Source organism: Diabrotica virgifera, chromosome 5 (genome assembly GCF_917563875.1).
Source record: "Diabrotica virgifera virgifera chromosome 5, PGI_DIABVI_V3a".
Lineage (NCBI taxonomy): Eukaryota > Metazoa > Arthropoda > Insecta > Coleoptera > Chrysomelidae > Diabrotica > Diabrotica virgifera.
The window spans coordinates 207,830,486-207,847,470 of NC_065447.1; the positions used below are offsets into that span (position 1 = coordinate 207,830,486).

Consider the following 16,985-nt stretch of genomic DNA (forward strand, 5'->3'; position numbering starts at 1 on the left):
CGAAGTTTAAAATGAAATACACGTGGCAATCCATTGTGGCAAGCTGATAATTAAGGGGGTTAGAAGTAAAAGGGTTTAAGTGCATTTTTTTAAATTTTACTCTAAGTACAGATTCGCATACTTAAATGGTATTAGAACTTGGTGGTAAAACGATTTAAGCATATTTCGTCCTACAGTCGCCATCTATCGCCATTCAATTTAGTTCACTGAAAACAATTGCAGTTTGCTTTGGTAGTAAATAGGTTTAACCGTGCGCTTGAACCGTTTTACCAAAAAACTAGTTTTAGTATAGTTCGAGAAATTTATATTGTGAAACAGCTTTAAGGTCGGCAAAATTTGGTATTCTTTGTCAAAGATGTTTTAAGAGGCGGTTCGTTTGATGACATCTGTTTTTCACCCCACATAATCGGTCCCCTCAGACATTTACAAGTTTTACAAAACTTTTAGTTCAGTAGTATGTCTTACTGGAGTATAGGTGTGTGATTTAAAGCTCGATAATGGAGTGTAAAATGTTGTTTAATTTAAGATTAATTTATTAATTAATAATTAATTTTAGTACATACGATATGTCCTGCTTTAACGGTATATCTAAGTAAAAATAAATATTTTTAATTACATATTTAATCACAAGAAAAAACAACCAGCCTCCGAACTATATTAAAGGGGAACTAACAGGACTGACAAATCTGACCCATTTCACTGTATTGGTTACTTAAACTATATTCTGTAAAAACAAATAGTAATAAACGGGTTTAAGTGCGCTTGAACCATTTAACCACAAATTATTTTTAGTACCTATTCTGTAATGTGTAAACACGAGTTAATACAGGATTAATTTCAAGTAAATAAATATTAGATTTGTGACCAATTTTGAAGACCAATTAAGTATTATGCAACGTGCCAGTTGTAGTTACACTGTGGATAACAGCTGGGACAAAAATGATATATAGTAATATGTAGTTAACATCTGCACTTGAAACATTTTACCAGTAACTTTTGTCAACACCATGTACTGATTCAAGTACATTTTTTTAATAATTGAAAATAGAAAGGATATAGTAAGAGTAATAATGTACCCTTATATTTTTATCATTTTATAGTACATTGTACACTAGACATATTTTAGTTTAATGACTCCTAGAATTTATAAAACTCAAAACTTTGAAGCTGATTATCTCAGAACTATCAAAACTGCACTTAAACCCTTTTACGTCTGGCCCCCTCAATTAATCTAAGACTCAATGGTGCAACGCGTATGTTTCGCAAGCTGAGCTTAAGGCACGTCTTCTTCAGCTTAATATCTGTTGGTGTAACCAGGCACAAGAGACTCGTTAATAATCAGCTCAGAGGGGTGCTATTGTGGGAGGTGTGGAATTACATAAACAAGGGTTCATTGACCATTTCATCCCTTGTTCCTAAAATTCCACAACTCCAACAACAGCAATCCGCTGAGCTTAATATTAATGAGTCTCTTATGCCTGGTTGCACCAACAGATCTTAAGCTTAAGACTTGCCCTAGGCTCAGATTACGAAACATGCGCGTTGCATCATTGAGTCTTAGTAGACCAGGACGCATCTGTAAAAATAGTACATTTGGATGTTGAGGTGACTCATATTTTTTGCAGAAATTGCTTGAAAATTACTCATATAATAATAATTGAGTTATCCTCCCACTCAAAAAGGTCCGGAACATTGTTTAAATAATCAAAATGTCAAAAAATTAAGGAAAAATTAGATTTTTTTCTTGGTTTTTTGATTATAACTTTAAAAGTATTCACTTTCTAGAAAAGTTGTACTTACATAAAAGTTGCATAATTAAATTTCCTATAATATAGGATTAACTGAAAATTTTAAAAATTGTCACCCTTGTTGCAAAATAGCAATAACTTCGAAAAAACCATAAAAAGACAAGTATTCGCATTTTACGTTTTTCAACCATTTATGCTAACCTTAGGACCTTCATATTTTACCCAGAAAAACTTTATGATATGATAAAACGATACTGAGAATTTCATTAAGATCGGTTTAATAAATTTTGCAAAATAAATTTTGCAATCCAGCTTTCGCAAAAAAAATTCATTTTTTCAATTTGTTGCAGCACTGTGAAAATAAAGCAGACAGCGAGTTGAATTTTTTTTACGTATAAAAGAATACTATAACTTTCATTTGCAATTTGCAAAATTAACATCGGTTAACTATCACGGCGTCAGGATTTTTTTTAAATAAACATTAATTTTTGGTGCTACGTGCAGGACAGCGGATACGTTCGCTTTGATTGGGCAATCCAATGATCTTTGATAATGATTGATAAATTTTAATTATTAGTACATTTCGAAATAAATAAATAAATTTGTTTATTGCAAAATAAAAACACATACTCTGTCCTTTGAAATAACACTTTTTTTAGCAAAAACTTTCTTTGCTCATATATTTTAACTTAGAAAATAAAAATGTATTATTTTTAAACATATGTAATTGTTTAAACAATTTTTCACAAACAATAAACAAATTAGTTTGATTTTTGTGGAATTAAAATATGAACATACAACAAAATATAGAGTAAGAAAATAATATATTAGATAAAGATTGGAAGAAATTTTGGTGAAAATCAACTTGTGTGAATCGAACACCGCTGTCCTGCGCGTAGCACCAAAAATTAATGTTTATTTAAAAAAATCCTGACGTCGTGGTAGTTACCCGATTTTAATTTTGCAAATTGCAAATGAAAGGTACAGTATTCTTCTATTTGTAAAAAACATTTTAACTTGCTATCTGCTTTATTTTCAGTCCTGCAACATTTTGAAAAAATGAATTTTTTTTGCGAAAGCTGGATTGCAAAATTATTTTCCAAAATCTATTAAACCGATCTAAACTAAATTTACAGTATTGTTTTATCATATCATATAGTTTTTCTGGGTGAAATATGAAGGTCCTAAGTGTAGCAGAAATGGTTGAAAAACGTAAAATGCGAATACTTGTTTTTTTATGTTTTTTTTTTCGCAATTATTGCTATTTTGCAACAAGGGTAACAATTTTAAATTTTTTAACCAATCTTATAATGTAGGAAATTTAATTACGCAACTTTTATTTTAGTGCAACTTTTCTCGAACGTGAATACTTTTAAAGTTATAATCAAAAAACGAAGAAAAAAATCGAATTTTTCCTTTATTTTTTGACATTTTGATTATTTAAACAATGTTCCGGACCTTTTTTTTGAGTGGGAGTATAACTCAATTATTATTATATGGCTTAATTCAAAGCAATTTCTATAAAAAAATTAGAGTCACCTCTCAACGTCCATCTCAAAACAGATCCGCCCTGGACTATAGATCAATTTTCAGCTTACCACAATGGTAAGGGTTACTTACAATGGATTGCGACATGGATTGCATCTTAAAGAATCAAAAATTATGGTACAACGTAAGTGAGACTTAAAGCGGCCCTATCTATAAGCTGAGATGGGCTAAGCTGGAGCTTAAGATTTGTTTGGTGCAACCAGACATCAGATAGCTGGTACTACTTTAAATCTACTATTGCTTTTATAGGCCTGCACACCACCGTCTATTGAAGTCTTACTAGGTACGAACTTGCAACAACATGTTTGCAAAATTTGAGTTTGTGAATTTGAAGTGCCTCTTATCATAAAATTTGAGCAATGCAGGACTGTAGGGGTGTTTTTCTTTCAGATGAAGGTAGTGAACTTCTGGTTCGTTCGTCGTGTGGCCACACTCTTCGCAGACGTATACTTTTGTACGTCGCTCCTTGTAAGCGTACTGATGCTGTACTCCGTGCACCTTCAGACAGTGGGATTCTAAGGAACAGCGCTGCGTGAAAGATTTTTCGCAGAGGCTGCATTTGTACGGTCGAACACCTGAAACAATTATTTTTATTAAAACCCAACACAATTTGGTTTAAAATAAATTTAAAATTAAGTGTATATTTTGCTTTACAAAAACAATGATAAGAAAACAAGTCATAATTGCTTTTTAATTCGACGTGAATTCGACGAACAAAACAAATATCTATGGTTCACAGCAAAAGATTAAATTCATCACTTTGTAGCCCCCCATAAAATTACTAGAACCTCCGGGCCTCCGAGATATAACAAACTGGTCACCGGTATCGGTATCCTTTGGTGACCCATAAACTGATCACTTTAGATAAACTCTGGGCTAATTAGCAAAATACAAGGAAAAATTATTTACCAGCAATTTTATTACTAGAATCGAATCTTATGATTGTATAATTAATAATATAGGTATGCAAAGTCCGCAGATAGTGTGCTACTTTTTTTTATAAACAAAATGGCGCCGGAAATTTGTGTTTTTTTCAATTTTTGCTCTATAACTTCAAAGATTTTGACTTTACACCAAAATAACTCAAATAAAAATTCACCGTAATTAAATTCTGCATAGAGACGTGTTTTTCCTGATTTACTTCGACGAAAATTTTCCGCGGAAAATGCGGGTTTTTCCTACAAAATCTTTAATTTTAAACTAAAATTTTAGATAAGTAATTGTTAATAAGTAATAATTAAATAACTTGGTAATATAAAAGCTCTTTTCGTATATATTATAACTCCAGAAGCCGATGCAAATTGACTAAACAGTTTAGCAACAATTGAATTGTTAATTAAAAATTTACGGTGGCTATAATAACCACAAGAATTATGATACATAAGAATAACTATGATTTTTGTATAAAAAAGACACTGTACCTATCTAATGTACTTTACATAATTGAAATTGGACTATTTAAGCGGCCTGAGGAATATTTTAAAATTATAAACAATTTTTTGGCTTATAAACAAATAGAATATCTCGGGAAATATTAAATTAAATTAAATCTTGAAAACGGTATTGGAGAAAAGCGGCAGGACGCTTCTTTTAAAAGAAAAAACGTTTAATTGTGATGAGTGGTTCCAGAGATACAATCGGTCAAAGTTGACCGGCATTTACGGCAAAGATATAAACGATAGGATCATAATTTTTGAACCATCACCTTTTTATTTTTGTCCTCTTTCTCCACACCAATTTTAATATCTTTAAAATACTCATAACATATATTATTATAATAAAAACATCGATATTACGAGTGAAAATTGCCAAAAATAGCAAAAGTCCAATCAAAAATTAGGTTGGAGAAAATGTAATCTAAAGTTCAAAATCGGTATACGTTAAAAAAATGCATTTTCTCAGCTTTCCATGGAGCAATTTTCTTCATTCTTTTTTTGTTTTACCAAGTAACTAGAGTAGAGCCATCTAACTAACGCATTATTAAATGTCAAACTTGCTTTTGTTTTGTTATAATAGATTAATTTATTTATAAGAAAAGAAAACTACATCTTTTTTCCAGTTGTAGACTTTTTTTAGATAAACTTACTACAAGTGTACATTTTAACGTTAAAACCACAAATATTCTCATTTGAAAGCTGTATAATTATTTAAACGATCTTTATTTAAACAAATTAAAAATTTTTGTTATAATAAATAAATTAATTTATTATAACAAAACAAAAGCAACTTTGACATATAATAATGCGTTATTTACATGGCTCTACTCGAGTTACTTAGGAACAAGAAAAAAAAGAATGCAGCAAATTGCTCCATGGGAAGCCGAGAAAATGTATTTTTTAACGTATACCGATTTTGAACTTTGAGATTACATTTTCTCCAATCTAATTTTTAATTGTAATTTTGCTCTTTTTGGCAATTTTCACTAGTAATATCGATAGTTTTTATTAAAATAATATATGTTATGAGTATTTTAAACATATGAAAATTGGTGTGGAGAAAGAGGACAAAAATAAAAAGGTGATGGTTCGAAAATTATGATCCTATTATTTATATCTTTGCCGTAAATGTCGGTCAACTTTGACCGGTTGTATCTCAGGACAACTCATGAAAATTAAACGTTTTTTCTTTTAAAAGAAGCTTCCTGCCGCTTTTTTTCCAATACCGCTTTCGTGATTTAATTTAATTCAATATTTCCCGAGACATTCTATTTTTTTTATAATAGTCCTAGATAGTCCAATTTCAATTCTGTAAAGTACATTCGATAGGTACAGTGTCTTTTTACACAAAAATAATTGTTATTCCTATGTATAATAATTATTGTGGTTCTTATAGCGACCGTAAATTTTTAATTAACAATTCAATTGTTGCTAAATTGTTCATTCAATTTCCATCGGCTTCTGAAATTATAATCTATACGAAAAGAGCTTTTACATTACCAAGTTATTTAATTATTGATAAGCAATTACTTATTTAAAATTTTAGTTGAAAATTAAAGATTTTGTTGGAAAAACCCGCATTTTCCGGGGAAAATTTTCGTCGAAGTACATCGGGAAAAACATGTCACTATGTAGAATTTAATTACGGTGAATTGTTATTTGGGTGTTTTTGGGTGTAAAGTTAAAATCTTTGGAGTTATACAGCAAAAATTGAAAAAACACGATTTCCGGGCGCCATTTTGTTTATAAAAAAAGTAGCACACTATCTGCGTACTTTGCATACATACCTATATTATTAATATAATCAATCATAAGATTAGATTCCAGCAATAAAGTTGCTGGTAAATAACTTTTCTCAAAATTGGCCTATTCTCCGATAATCTGCCCAGAATAATAGGTAAACACATCACATTGCCAGTATATTTGCCCTAAGGCGCTGGCTTCTAATGTCAGTTTAAGTAAGATTGCCAGTTACCTTTTACACTTCTTGTTTACGTGGTAATCTATTAAATTCAGAAATTATTAAGTTAATTGCTTTAAAATTTAACTGATATTTATATCGGGGAACGTGGCTGGGTAACGAAATACCTGGGCTCTTTGAAGACTGGGCATCGGACAAGGAAGTAAAATGTAGCATTGAGTAAGGTCGACAAGCTTTCGTAAAATTCAGGAAGGTAGTGACCTGTTCAGAGTCCAATCTTCAACCGAGACTAAGGTCTACTAAGCGCTACGTATGGTCGGTGCTGCTATATGGCGTAGAGGGCTGGACACTCAAAACGAGGGATATAAACAGATTAGAAGCCTTCGAAATGAGGCTTTATCGCCGTATAATAAAGATACCATGGACGGAGAAAGTAACAAATGTAGATGTCCTTAAAAGAATCAACCAAGAACGCCAACTTTTCGAAACCATCAAGAAAAGGAAAATGGCGTATCTGGGTCACATCACGCGTCCTTCAACTTATAATTGAGGATAAAATTAAAGGCAAGAGAGGAATATAAGAGTTCCGAAACATAAGGCAATGGTCAGGGATTAACGACATACAATCTCTGAAACACATTGCAAGGAACAGAGAGTTAATGGAAAATGTGATCGCTAACATCCATTAGTGGATTTGCATCTGAAGAAGAATATTTATATCGGATGGCCTATTGGATTAGTAGGATCTGCAAATCTAAGCTGAGTTGAGATCAGAAAATTCCGCTGCATAAAGGACACCGCACAAATCTTATGGAAACAATAATGTCACTCAACTACAATAACATTTACATTAATAGATTCGTCTCAAAATTACAATGATTTTAATTAACAAGGGCGTAAATTATATTTAAAGTTTATCGCAATCATATTTTTGAAGTTCATAAAAGTGTCCTTCATATATACTATTAGTCTAATGGCTATTCACAAGCGTTTACCCAGCGAGCTAAGCGTATTACAGGAACTATATACTTTTGTACGCCTGGTCAAATTATACCTACTTTATTATCGATAAGATTAAGCCTCTTGAAGAAAGATTTACATCTTTTTTTGCTCTTTTACTCACTTACACTCCCATTTAATTTTAGATTTATCTATATCAATTTACGTTATAATTAAGCAAAATTCAGAGTTGGCGCAATGATATAAAATTATTATAATTTAGATATTCATGTAAATTTTATTTCATTCGAGTGGCATTATATTTTCCATAAGATGTGTGCGGTGTCCTTTTCGATAGTGAACTTTGTAAGGAAAATATTTCCGGTTGCTAGATGGCTAGAGTGCTATTTCCGGTTATACCGGAAATGGTCCCCAACTTCGTTATTTCATAATTCGTAAAACGTAATCGATGATCAATTCACTGTCCGTGTTGAAGGAACAAAGGCAAATGAAGAAATTTTTCTTTTTGCATAGGTGGACAATTGTACGAAAAACCGTTATCGTCGCATATTTGCGCACATAAAAAAGACCAAAAACATTGTTTGTCAGAAAGCATTAAATTGTTTAACCTTTCTTCGTACATAATGTTTTTGAGTAGTTTTTTGAGTATCTACTAATTTTTAGTTATTAAACTTGGACAAAATATTTAATTTTACAGCGGTACGAAGTTAGCCGGGTTAGCTGGTTAAACAATACACATTTTTAACGTAATAAATAGTGAAATAACAATCATTGTCATGTGTCATTCTTCTTCATCTTCTTCTTCTAGTGCCTATCCGTTCCGGATGTTGGTGATCAGCATGGCTATCCTAACTTTGCTTGGTGCTATTCTGAATAGTCCGGTGGTCGATGTATTAGACCACTTTCACAGGTTTTGAAGCCAAGATATTCTTGCTCTCGTCTCGTTGCTATGTCGTCTCTTTCCATTTGGTTGCCCTGAAAAATGAGTTGCAACAACCCATATATCTGTTCATTCCTGATAACATGGCCAAGATATTCTAGTCTGCGCTCTTTGAGGGTGTTAATTATCTCGCATTCCTTGTTCACTCTACGTAGGACGTCAACATTAGTCACACGATCCACCCACGAAATTCTTAAAATACGTCTGTAACACCACATCTCGAATGCCTCGAGTTTTCTTAAAGAAGCTTCGAAATGTGTCCAGGCATCTACTCCGTATAATAACGTAGAAAATACATAGCATCTGATGATAGAGATTTTGGTACCAAGTGGTAAATCGTGACTTCTGAAAAGAAACTTCATCATTATGAACGCTGATCTCACTTTTCCTATGGGTTGTTTTATTTCACAAGAGTGGTCACATTGGCTGTTTATGTTGGTACCAAGGTATGTGTAGCTGTCCACCCTGTCGATTGCTTGTTGGTTGACCAAAATCGTGTATTTAATATTTCGCGCTTACTGACTATCAAGTACTTTGTTTTTTCGTATTGAGATCAAGTTCATGTTCTCTACTTATATCTGATATGCGCGACATTATTCTTTGCAAACCATCTAGGCTATTTGCAAAAACTACTGCGTCGTCGGCATATCCAATGTTGTTTAGACGCACCCCGTTGACTAATACCTTTTCCTGCAGTTCTCCCAGCGCTTGCTGGAAGATATGTTCAGAGGATATATTAAATAATACCGGGGACAAAATGCATCCTTGTCTCACTCCTCTATCGATGGAAACTGCTTCTGTCAATTGGTCGTCCAATTTAATGTTGGAAGTTTGGTTATAATATAATATAATAAGGTGTCATTAATTCATCAAAAATATAGGCTTAATTATAAAGACATTAAACTACCAGCAAATATTAATGAAAAAAAGTCACAAGTAAATCGAATAAATGAAATAATAACGGTAAGATCCACCAATAATATCCAAAAGTTTTGGAGAATAATATTAGACCTACCTGTATGTGTTCTCGTGTGTCGTTTTAAGTCGAAAGTGTCATTGAATCCTTTTCCACAAAACGTGCACAAGTATCTCTTCACGTCCGAGTGACACTTCATATGTCTATTCAACAAACGTTGTAGACCGAAAGTCTTGTTGCATATCCTACATGCGAAGTTGGTTTGACCGTCTTCGGTTGTTATGGATGCTACTTTGGTTTTATCATCAGTTCTGGTCGTCGTCCGTACAGTGTCTTGGTTGGCTAATGGGTTCTTGATACCGTGTCCTCCATTTACGAATTCCAGCTGTACTTCTGCTGGCAATCCCAACTGCAAAAGATACTTAAAGTATATCGAACGTGACTTAACAAGTCCATGTAAATAAATTTGATATTCTCGTAATGCTAGAAGTAAAATATACTCTATTTAGGTTTGAACAGATCCTTAGCGCAGTGAGTAGAACGTTAACTTACAGTGTGGTTGCTTTAGTCTTAAAATCAATAGAAGTTTCCACCGAAAGGAGTGAAATCAAAAAAGGGTTTATTATATCTAGCATTCTGCGCTGACCCAGCCATTCAGCAATCTTATACTTTTGGCAAAAAACCACAAAAGCGCCTAAATACTCCACAAGGAGGGCACGAACTATACTACGGTCACAATCAAGATGTAGTAGAAATAAACAAACCAAGACACGTTAAATGTTACTAAAAGCTCTCTCGAATCATAATTTACAATGTATGTACATTGTTAATCCCAAATTATGATTTAAAAAGCTTATACATTGTAAATTATGATTCAGGAGTGCTCCTAGTAACATTTAACGTGTCTAACGAAGAAAAAATCTTCTGTGTAAAAGGTATATTTATTTGAAAACCCCAATAAAGGGCTACATTAAAAAACAGAACGTTTTCGCTCTAAAGAGAGCATCATCAGTGTTCTAAATCTAAAATAAGTATAACCATAATTAGTGAAGACAAAAGTAAAAAATTTAAAGGTTGACCAAGATAAAAAAATTGGGTTATACTCACAAGCTCTACATGCTAAGCCACCAAAAATACATTGGTTAACTAACACCCTTAAAATGTCGACTAAAAGTCTTATATTGACATGTATATTAAAGCCTGGCGATGGATGAAATTTAGAGAGATACCCCAAAGCATCATATGACTATTCCACGAAGCATGTGGGTGGTTGAGTCGATTTCTATGTCTTCACAAAGAGAAAGGTGAAAGCCAACTGATTACAGGCGATAGGTGTGAAAGCGTTTCTGACTAATGACAGTACGAGACAGACAGTGTAACTTAAAGTTTTGTGAATTGAAATGCAGTTAGGTACACTAGCCACTAATTTAAAAAAATATTTGTAGTAAAATTCAATAATAACAACAAACATCGTGTGCTGGGATTACAAGTAATCCATATTAAGCGAACAAGAACTCCTCACTCCTTGTATTATTCTTGTTAGCTTAATATGGAATACTTGTAATCCCAGCACACGATGTTTGTTGTTATTATTGAATTTTACTACAAATATTTTTTTTTAAACTAGTGGCTAGTGTACCTAGCTACATTTCAATTCACAAAACTTCAAGTTACACTGTCTGTCTCGTACTGTCATTAGTCAGAAACGCTTCCACACCTGTCACCTGTAATCAGTTGGCTTTCACCTTTCTCTTTGTGAAGAAAGAGAAATCGGCTCAACCACCCACATGCTTCGTGGAATAGTCATATGATGCTTTGAGGTATGTCTCTAAATTACAACCATCGCCAGGATTTAATATACAACATGTCAATGTAAGACTTTTAGTCGACATTTTAAGGGTTTTAACCCATGTATTTTTGGTGGCTTAGCATGTAGAGCTTGTGAGTATAACCTAATTTTTTTATCTTGGTCAACCTTTAAATTTTTTACTTTTGTCTTCACTGATTATGGTTTTACTTATTTTAGGCTTAGAACACTGATGCTGCTCTCTTTAGAGCGAAAACGTTCTGTTTTTTAATGTAGCCCTTTATTGGGGTTTTCAAATAAATATACCTTTTACACAGATGATTTTTTCTTCAATTTTTATAATAATAATTGTTTTTCTTTAATATCTCTCATATAGTAAATGAGCCTGTTAAGGCGCAGAAACTGAGATGGCTGGGACACGTACAGAGAAAGAAAACCGACCTACTGATTAAGAGGGCATCAGATGGAAGCCAGAAACTGAAAGGGAAAGGGGAAACCTAGAGAGAGAGAGAGAGAGATGGGATGACCAGGTGCGGTCGTGAGATATATCAAAATTCTGAAAGTGAGAAACTGGAGAGACCTATGCACAGATCGAAATGTGGGAAGAAAATTGTTACAAAAGCTAAGTCATACAACAAACTTTGATAATAAACAAGAAGAATGCCAAGTGATTCACCGGAATAAGAGCGGCAAACATTGCATTCGGAATGAAAGTCCATGATGAGTCTTAAGCCTTGGTTTCCTCGAAAGCGGCACCGACAAACTGCGACCGTAACACTGCGATGAATGACGTCATAAAAAACTGTACCATGCAAAATAATAGCAGTGGTTTCCAAGGATGCGTTGGAAGCCACCGCTTGCTGAGTTTACACATTGCATTGCCGCAGTGAAGAATCTTCATTCATCGCATACGTCATTCATCGCAGTGTTACGGTCGCAGTTTGTCGGTGCCGCTTTCGACGAAACCAAGGCTTTACGAATAAGCAGCAGATGTCGCGCCCTCACCAAGTGGTTAAAATGCGCTAAAAAACCACACAGTGCCACAAAGCACACTTCTCTGAGACTAACCAGCGAAGTGTGAAAACTGCAAAGACTACTCCTAGCCAACCAGATGCTGTAGCAAAGTACTTAACAGACACAAACACGGTACAACAAATACCAACCCCACAAAAAAAAGCAGAAATAGAATTAACAGACACAAACACGGTACAACAAATACCAACCCCACAAAAAAAAGCAGAAATAGAACAAACACACAAGCCATGCTCGTTATGACAACCTTCATGGAAACCATATTTAAATTCATGAAAAAAATTCAATAGAAAGAGGTTCAGCGACATGATACATCAGTAGAATTGAGTAAGTAAAATTAAATTATCCTTTTTTGCAAAACACAGCAGCAGTCATCATGTAGGAAACGGGGTCGATAAAATATAAGACGAAGTCCTAAAAGGAGAACTGCCCAAGAAGAAAAATAAGACCCACACAAAAACCAACACACCCCAACCCGTTAGGAATGAAAAATCATGATCATCCAGCCTTCTGTGTCCAAAGTTCTGTGTCCTACCCTAATTTCCTCATAGGTTTCAACCATTCTTTTGACGTCGTCTGACCATCGTGTACGTTGTCTACCTCTGCTTCTTCTGTCTGCTCGTAGCCTCCACACTGTAATTCCACTGTCTGTCATTCAATCTGGTCACATGGCCCACCTAGTTCCACTTCAGCCATGCTATGCACTCTGTGACATCTGTCACGCTTGTCCTTCTTATTTCTTCGTTTCTCACCCTGTTTCTGAGAGTCAGTTCAAGTAGCGAACATTCTTCTTTGGGCTACTCTGAGTTCGGTTGCTTTGATCTGAAGATCTGCTTAACCCAGGGATGGTAAATACAATATATCAAACATAAATCTTCTTTTTTTTCATGTACCATGTCCTTTCAGAACGTTGGTTACCATCATAGCATTCTTAATTTTATTCACTGCCACCCTAAATAGCATACTTGTATCGTATCAACACCATACCAATCTTGCAAGTTCTTCAACCATGAGGTTCTTCTTCGTCCTGGACTGCGTTTGCCTGCTATTTTTCCTTGCATGATATTTTGTAGCAACCTATATTTAGGACCTCTCATTACATGTCCGGAATACTCCAGCTTTCTCTGCTTGATGCTTTTTATGATCTCAGTAGTCTTGCTGAGACGTTCTAGTATTGTGGAGTTTCGAATCTTCTCCACCCAGGAAACTTTTAAAATTCTTCTATAGCACCACATTTCGAAAGCTTCAAGGCGATTTAGATCGATTTTATTCACAGTCCAGGACTCGACACCGTAAAGTAAGACCGAGAACACGTAGCAGCGAAGTAGGCGGATCCTCAATGCCAATTTTAGGTCTCTGTTACATAACACCTTGGACATCCTTCTAAAAGCGGCTCTAGCCTGCTCTATTCTACATCTAATTTCGCCGTGGCTTTCTGCGTTATAATTTAATTGCTGTCCAAGGTAAACGATTTTATCAACTTGCTAAAGTTTGGTATTATTTACATAATATGTAGACGGTTTTATATGCTGTTGTTTACTTATTACGAGTATTTTGGTTTTCCGTATGTTCAAATCCAGACCTGCCTCCCTACAACTCTCAACGACATTATCAAGTAGTGTTTGCAGATTTTCTTGATTGGAAGCTATGAGTACTGTATCGTCCGGATATCGCAAATTATTGATGACTTCACCATTCACAAGTATTCCTTCTTGTTTTTCATAAAGTGCTTTTCTGAAAATTCTTTCGGAGTAAACGTTGAAAAGCAGGGGTGACAAGAGGCATCCCTGCCGTACTCCTCTTTTAATATTAAGAGACTGTGATTCCACACCATCTACTAAAACTGATGTTGTTTGATTCCAATATAAATTTGCAATTATCCGAACATCTCTGCCGTCCAAGCCAATGTCTTTTAGAACTTTGATCAATATAGAGACATAGAAACATAAATGAAGAACCAAAAAAGACAGTGAAGGAAATATATCATAGGCCACCTCGCAAGAAAACAAAAGACGAAAGAAAACCATTTTTAAATATTCGTCCTAACCCTTAAATTTTATATTGTCGATATATTGACAATTCATGAAAATCTGAAATATTAATAAATTGATACATGAGGATTATAGCATTTAAAAACTCAAAATGATGTTCTTTTGCATTTTAAAGTTTTTTAAAAATCATACAGTTACAAACAATAGTATGTAATGCTTTTTACACTTAGTTTTATGTTTGAGTTAGGCTTATAATTCAAACAATATGCCCAGTCGAAAATAATCTGGATTTTGAGTTTTTAAAAGCTATAATACTAATAGGAAAGCAACGTTTTTGATTCTTTGGCTGTGCTAATAAAAAATGGTTAAAATATCTTTACATAGTATTGGTTGTTGGCAGTTGCAGAGAGTCAAATCGTATTCCAATAAGTAGAAAACCAGATATCTCCAAATAAAAAATATATAACAGAAATATTTAATGTTTTTATAATTTTTATACAACTACCAACTGCCATTACTTGATCTAAAGTAAAAAAGTTATAAGTATTAAATATGCTTTGCCTAAAATCAAACACATGCTTACCCTATGCAACACATTAACCCTTCCTCCTATGGAGGGGGTATCGCTGCTAGTGCTATCCCTTCTCCGACTCACGTTAGATGGTGGACTGATCGGGCTTCCTTCTCCATGAGGTCCATCCAGAGAACAACTCGCCGCTCCAGGCGAGGGCAGGCTCATCGTTGTCGGTGAATCCAGATCCAAGCCGCTGCCGTTGAACGAAAGAGTAGGTGAAAGCATTTGCTGTTGGTGGAGTTGGAGAGAATTTTCGTGCAGGGGAGATTGGTAGGGAGGCAAAGGGTCTTGGTAGATTTTGGAGAAGTGATTGTGCGAAAAGCCTCCCCGGTTTTCATAGTTTCTGTAAATAAATATTAATAGTTAGTTTCAGAGTTCTAAAGAAAATCAATTATACTCTATACTGAGTTTTTTCTCTGTTACATGGCTCAGGCATTAGAATTTCTCTTATCGGCTTATTCCCTATCTGTATGCATCATTAACTGGACAAATTTTGGGAAAAATCATCCCTTACGTTACCCCTTGTCGTAAAACACACAAAATAATGAAAGTCTTTAAGTGATAGTGGGATTATATGTATATTTAGACAAATTTAAATTTTATTCCCATATACAAAAAAGGTTCTCCAACAGATTGCAGTAATTACCGTACAGTAGCGTTGATATCTCACGCGAGTAAAGTACTTCTAACAATAATCAATGAAAGATTAAAATCCATTCTTTCACCGCAAATTCCCCAAGAACAATGCGGATTCGTCCCAGGTAGGGGAACAAGAGAACACATTCTTAATATTCGCCGAATTATCGAAAAATCTCGAGAGTTTAACATAGAAACATATTTGTGCTTTGTTGACTACTCCAAGGCCTTTGATAACGTAAAATGGGTAAAATGTGGCATATACTTAGAGAAATGGGTACGCCAGAACATCTAATCTATCTATTACAAGCACTTTATGTAAATAACACCGCTAATGTAAGTTCGTGTGGTTTCGAAAGGTGGTTTCGAAAAACTTTAAATTAAAATGTGGAGTGCGGCAGGGATGTATAATATCCCCCATTCTATTCAATATATATAGGGTGAGGCAGATAACTGGCCTATTAGAAATATCTCGAGAACTAAAGCCAACAGAATCATGAAAATTGGAATAAAAAGGTTTTGAAAAATGATCTATTAAATGAAAATATTTTCATCTCTTTGCAACTTCCGGTTATACCGGAAGTTGCTTATAACTTCGTTTTTTTAAATGGGACACCCTGTATATTTTTACATTTTTGGATTCTCTTCGATGTCTTCTTTCTTAAAATATAAGGTTTTGTAATATTATACAGGGTATTTTAAAAGATAACTACGTTTTTTTATTAATTTCGTAGCAACATTCACGCCCTGTAGAATTGTAGTAGTTTGACATCTAAAACTCTACTTACGTTCAAATGATTTTTAATATACTCTACTATTGTTAAGAATCATTAGTATAGCTAAATTTTTAATTTTAGTATACAGGGTTGGTCGAAACTCGGAATGATTATTTTCTGAGTTTTCTTAAATGGAACACCCTGTATTTTTGTATTGTAGTGAAATGATATTTTATATTACTTTTTTATTTTTTAAGCATTCCCTATACCTAACTGCTTTAATTTGTGAGTTATTGGTGATTCAAGCTAAACATTAATTGCAACAAAAAATACGTAAAATTTTATTAGGTTGGCCGTGAAAATACTCAATCCCAAATAATTTTTCAGAAATAAATACATATTAATCCAGACTGGTCCTTAAAATTACCAATAATGGTTTAGCTATCGAAATACCTACTTAGTTAAGATTGTTGGTGCGATTAACAATTAAGCACAAATTAAAGCAGTTAGGTATAGGGAATGCTTAAGAAATAAAAAAGTACCATAAAATATCATTTCATTACAATACTAAAATACAGGGTATTCCATTTAAGAAAACTCAGAAAATACTCATTCCGAGTTTCGACCAACCCTGTATAGTAAAATTAAAAATTTAGCTATACTAATGATTCTTAACAATAGTAGAGTATATGAAAAATCATTTGAACGTAAGTAGAGTTTTAGATGTCAAACTACTACAATTCTACAGGGTGTTAATTTT

At 33.8% G+C, this 16,985-nt stretch overlaps 1 protein-coding gene across 2 annotated transcripts in view; it reads right to left on the minus strand.

Moving 5' to 3' along the window:
- Positions 1–3,032: 3,032 nt before the first annotated feature.
- LOC114332894 (transcriptional regulator ovo-like) overlaps positions 3,033–16,985 on the minus strand; it is a 161,240-nt gene continuing 147,287 nt past the window's right edge. Inside the window, exons 6-8 of one of the 2 annotated variants that reach the window (XM_050651772.1) lie at positions 14,883–15,216; positions 9,569–9,878; positions 3,033–3,871 (exon numbers count right to left, since the gene is read on the minus strand). In XM_050651772.1, coding sequence (XP_050507729.1) covers positions 3,576–3,871; positions 9,569–9,878; positions 14,883–15,216 — 940 coding nt within the window. In that variant the 3' untranslated portion in view covers positions 3,033–3,575. The remainder of the gene's footprint in view (positions 3,872–9,568; positions 9,879–14,882; positions 15,217–16,985) is intronic. The other variant, XM_050651773.1, reaches the window with a different exon arrangement.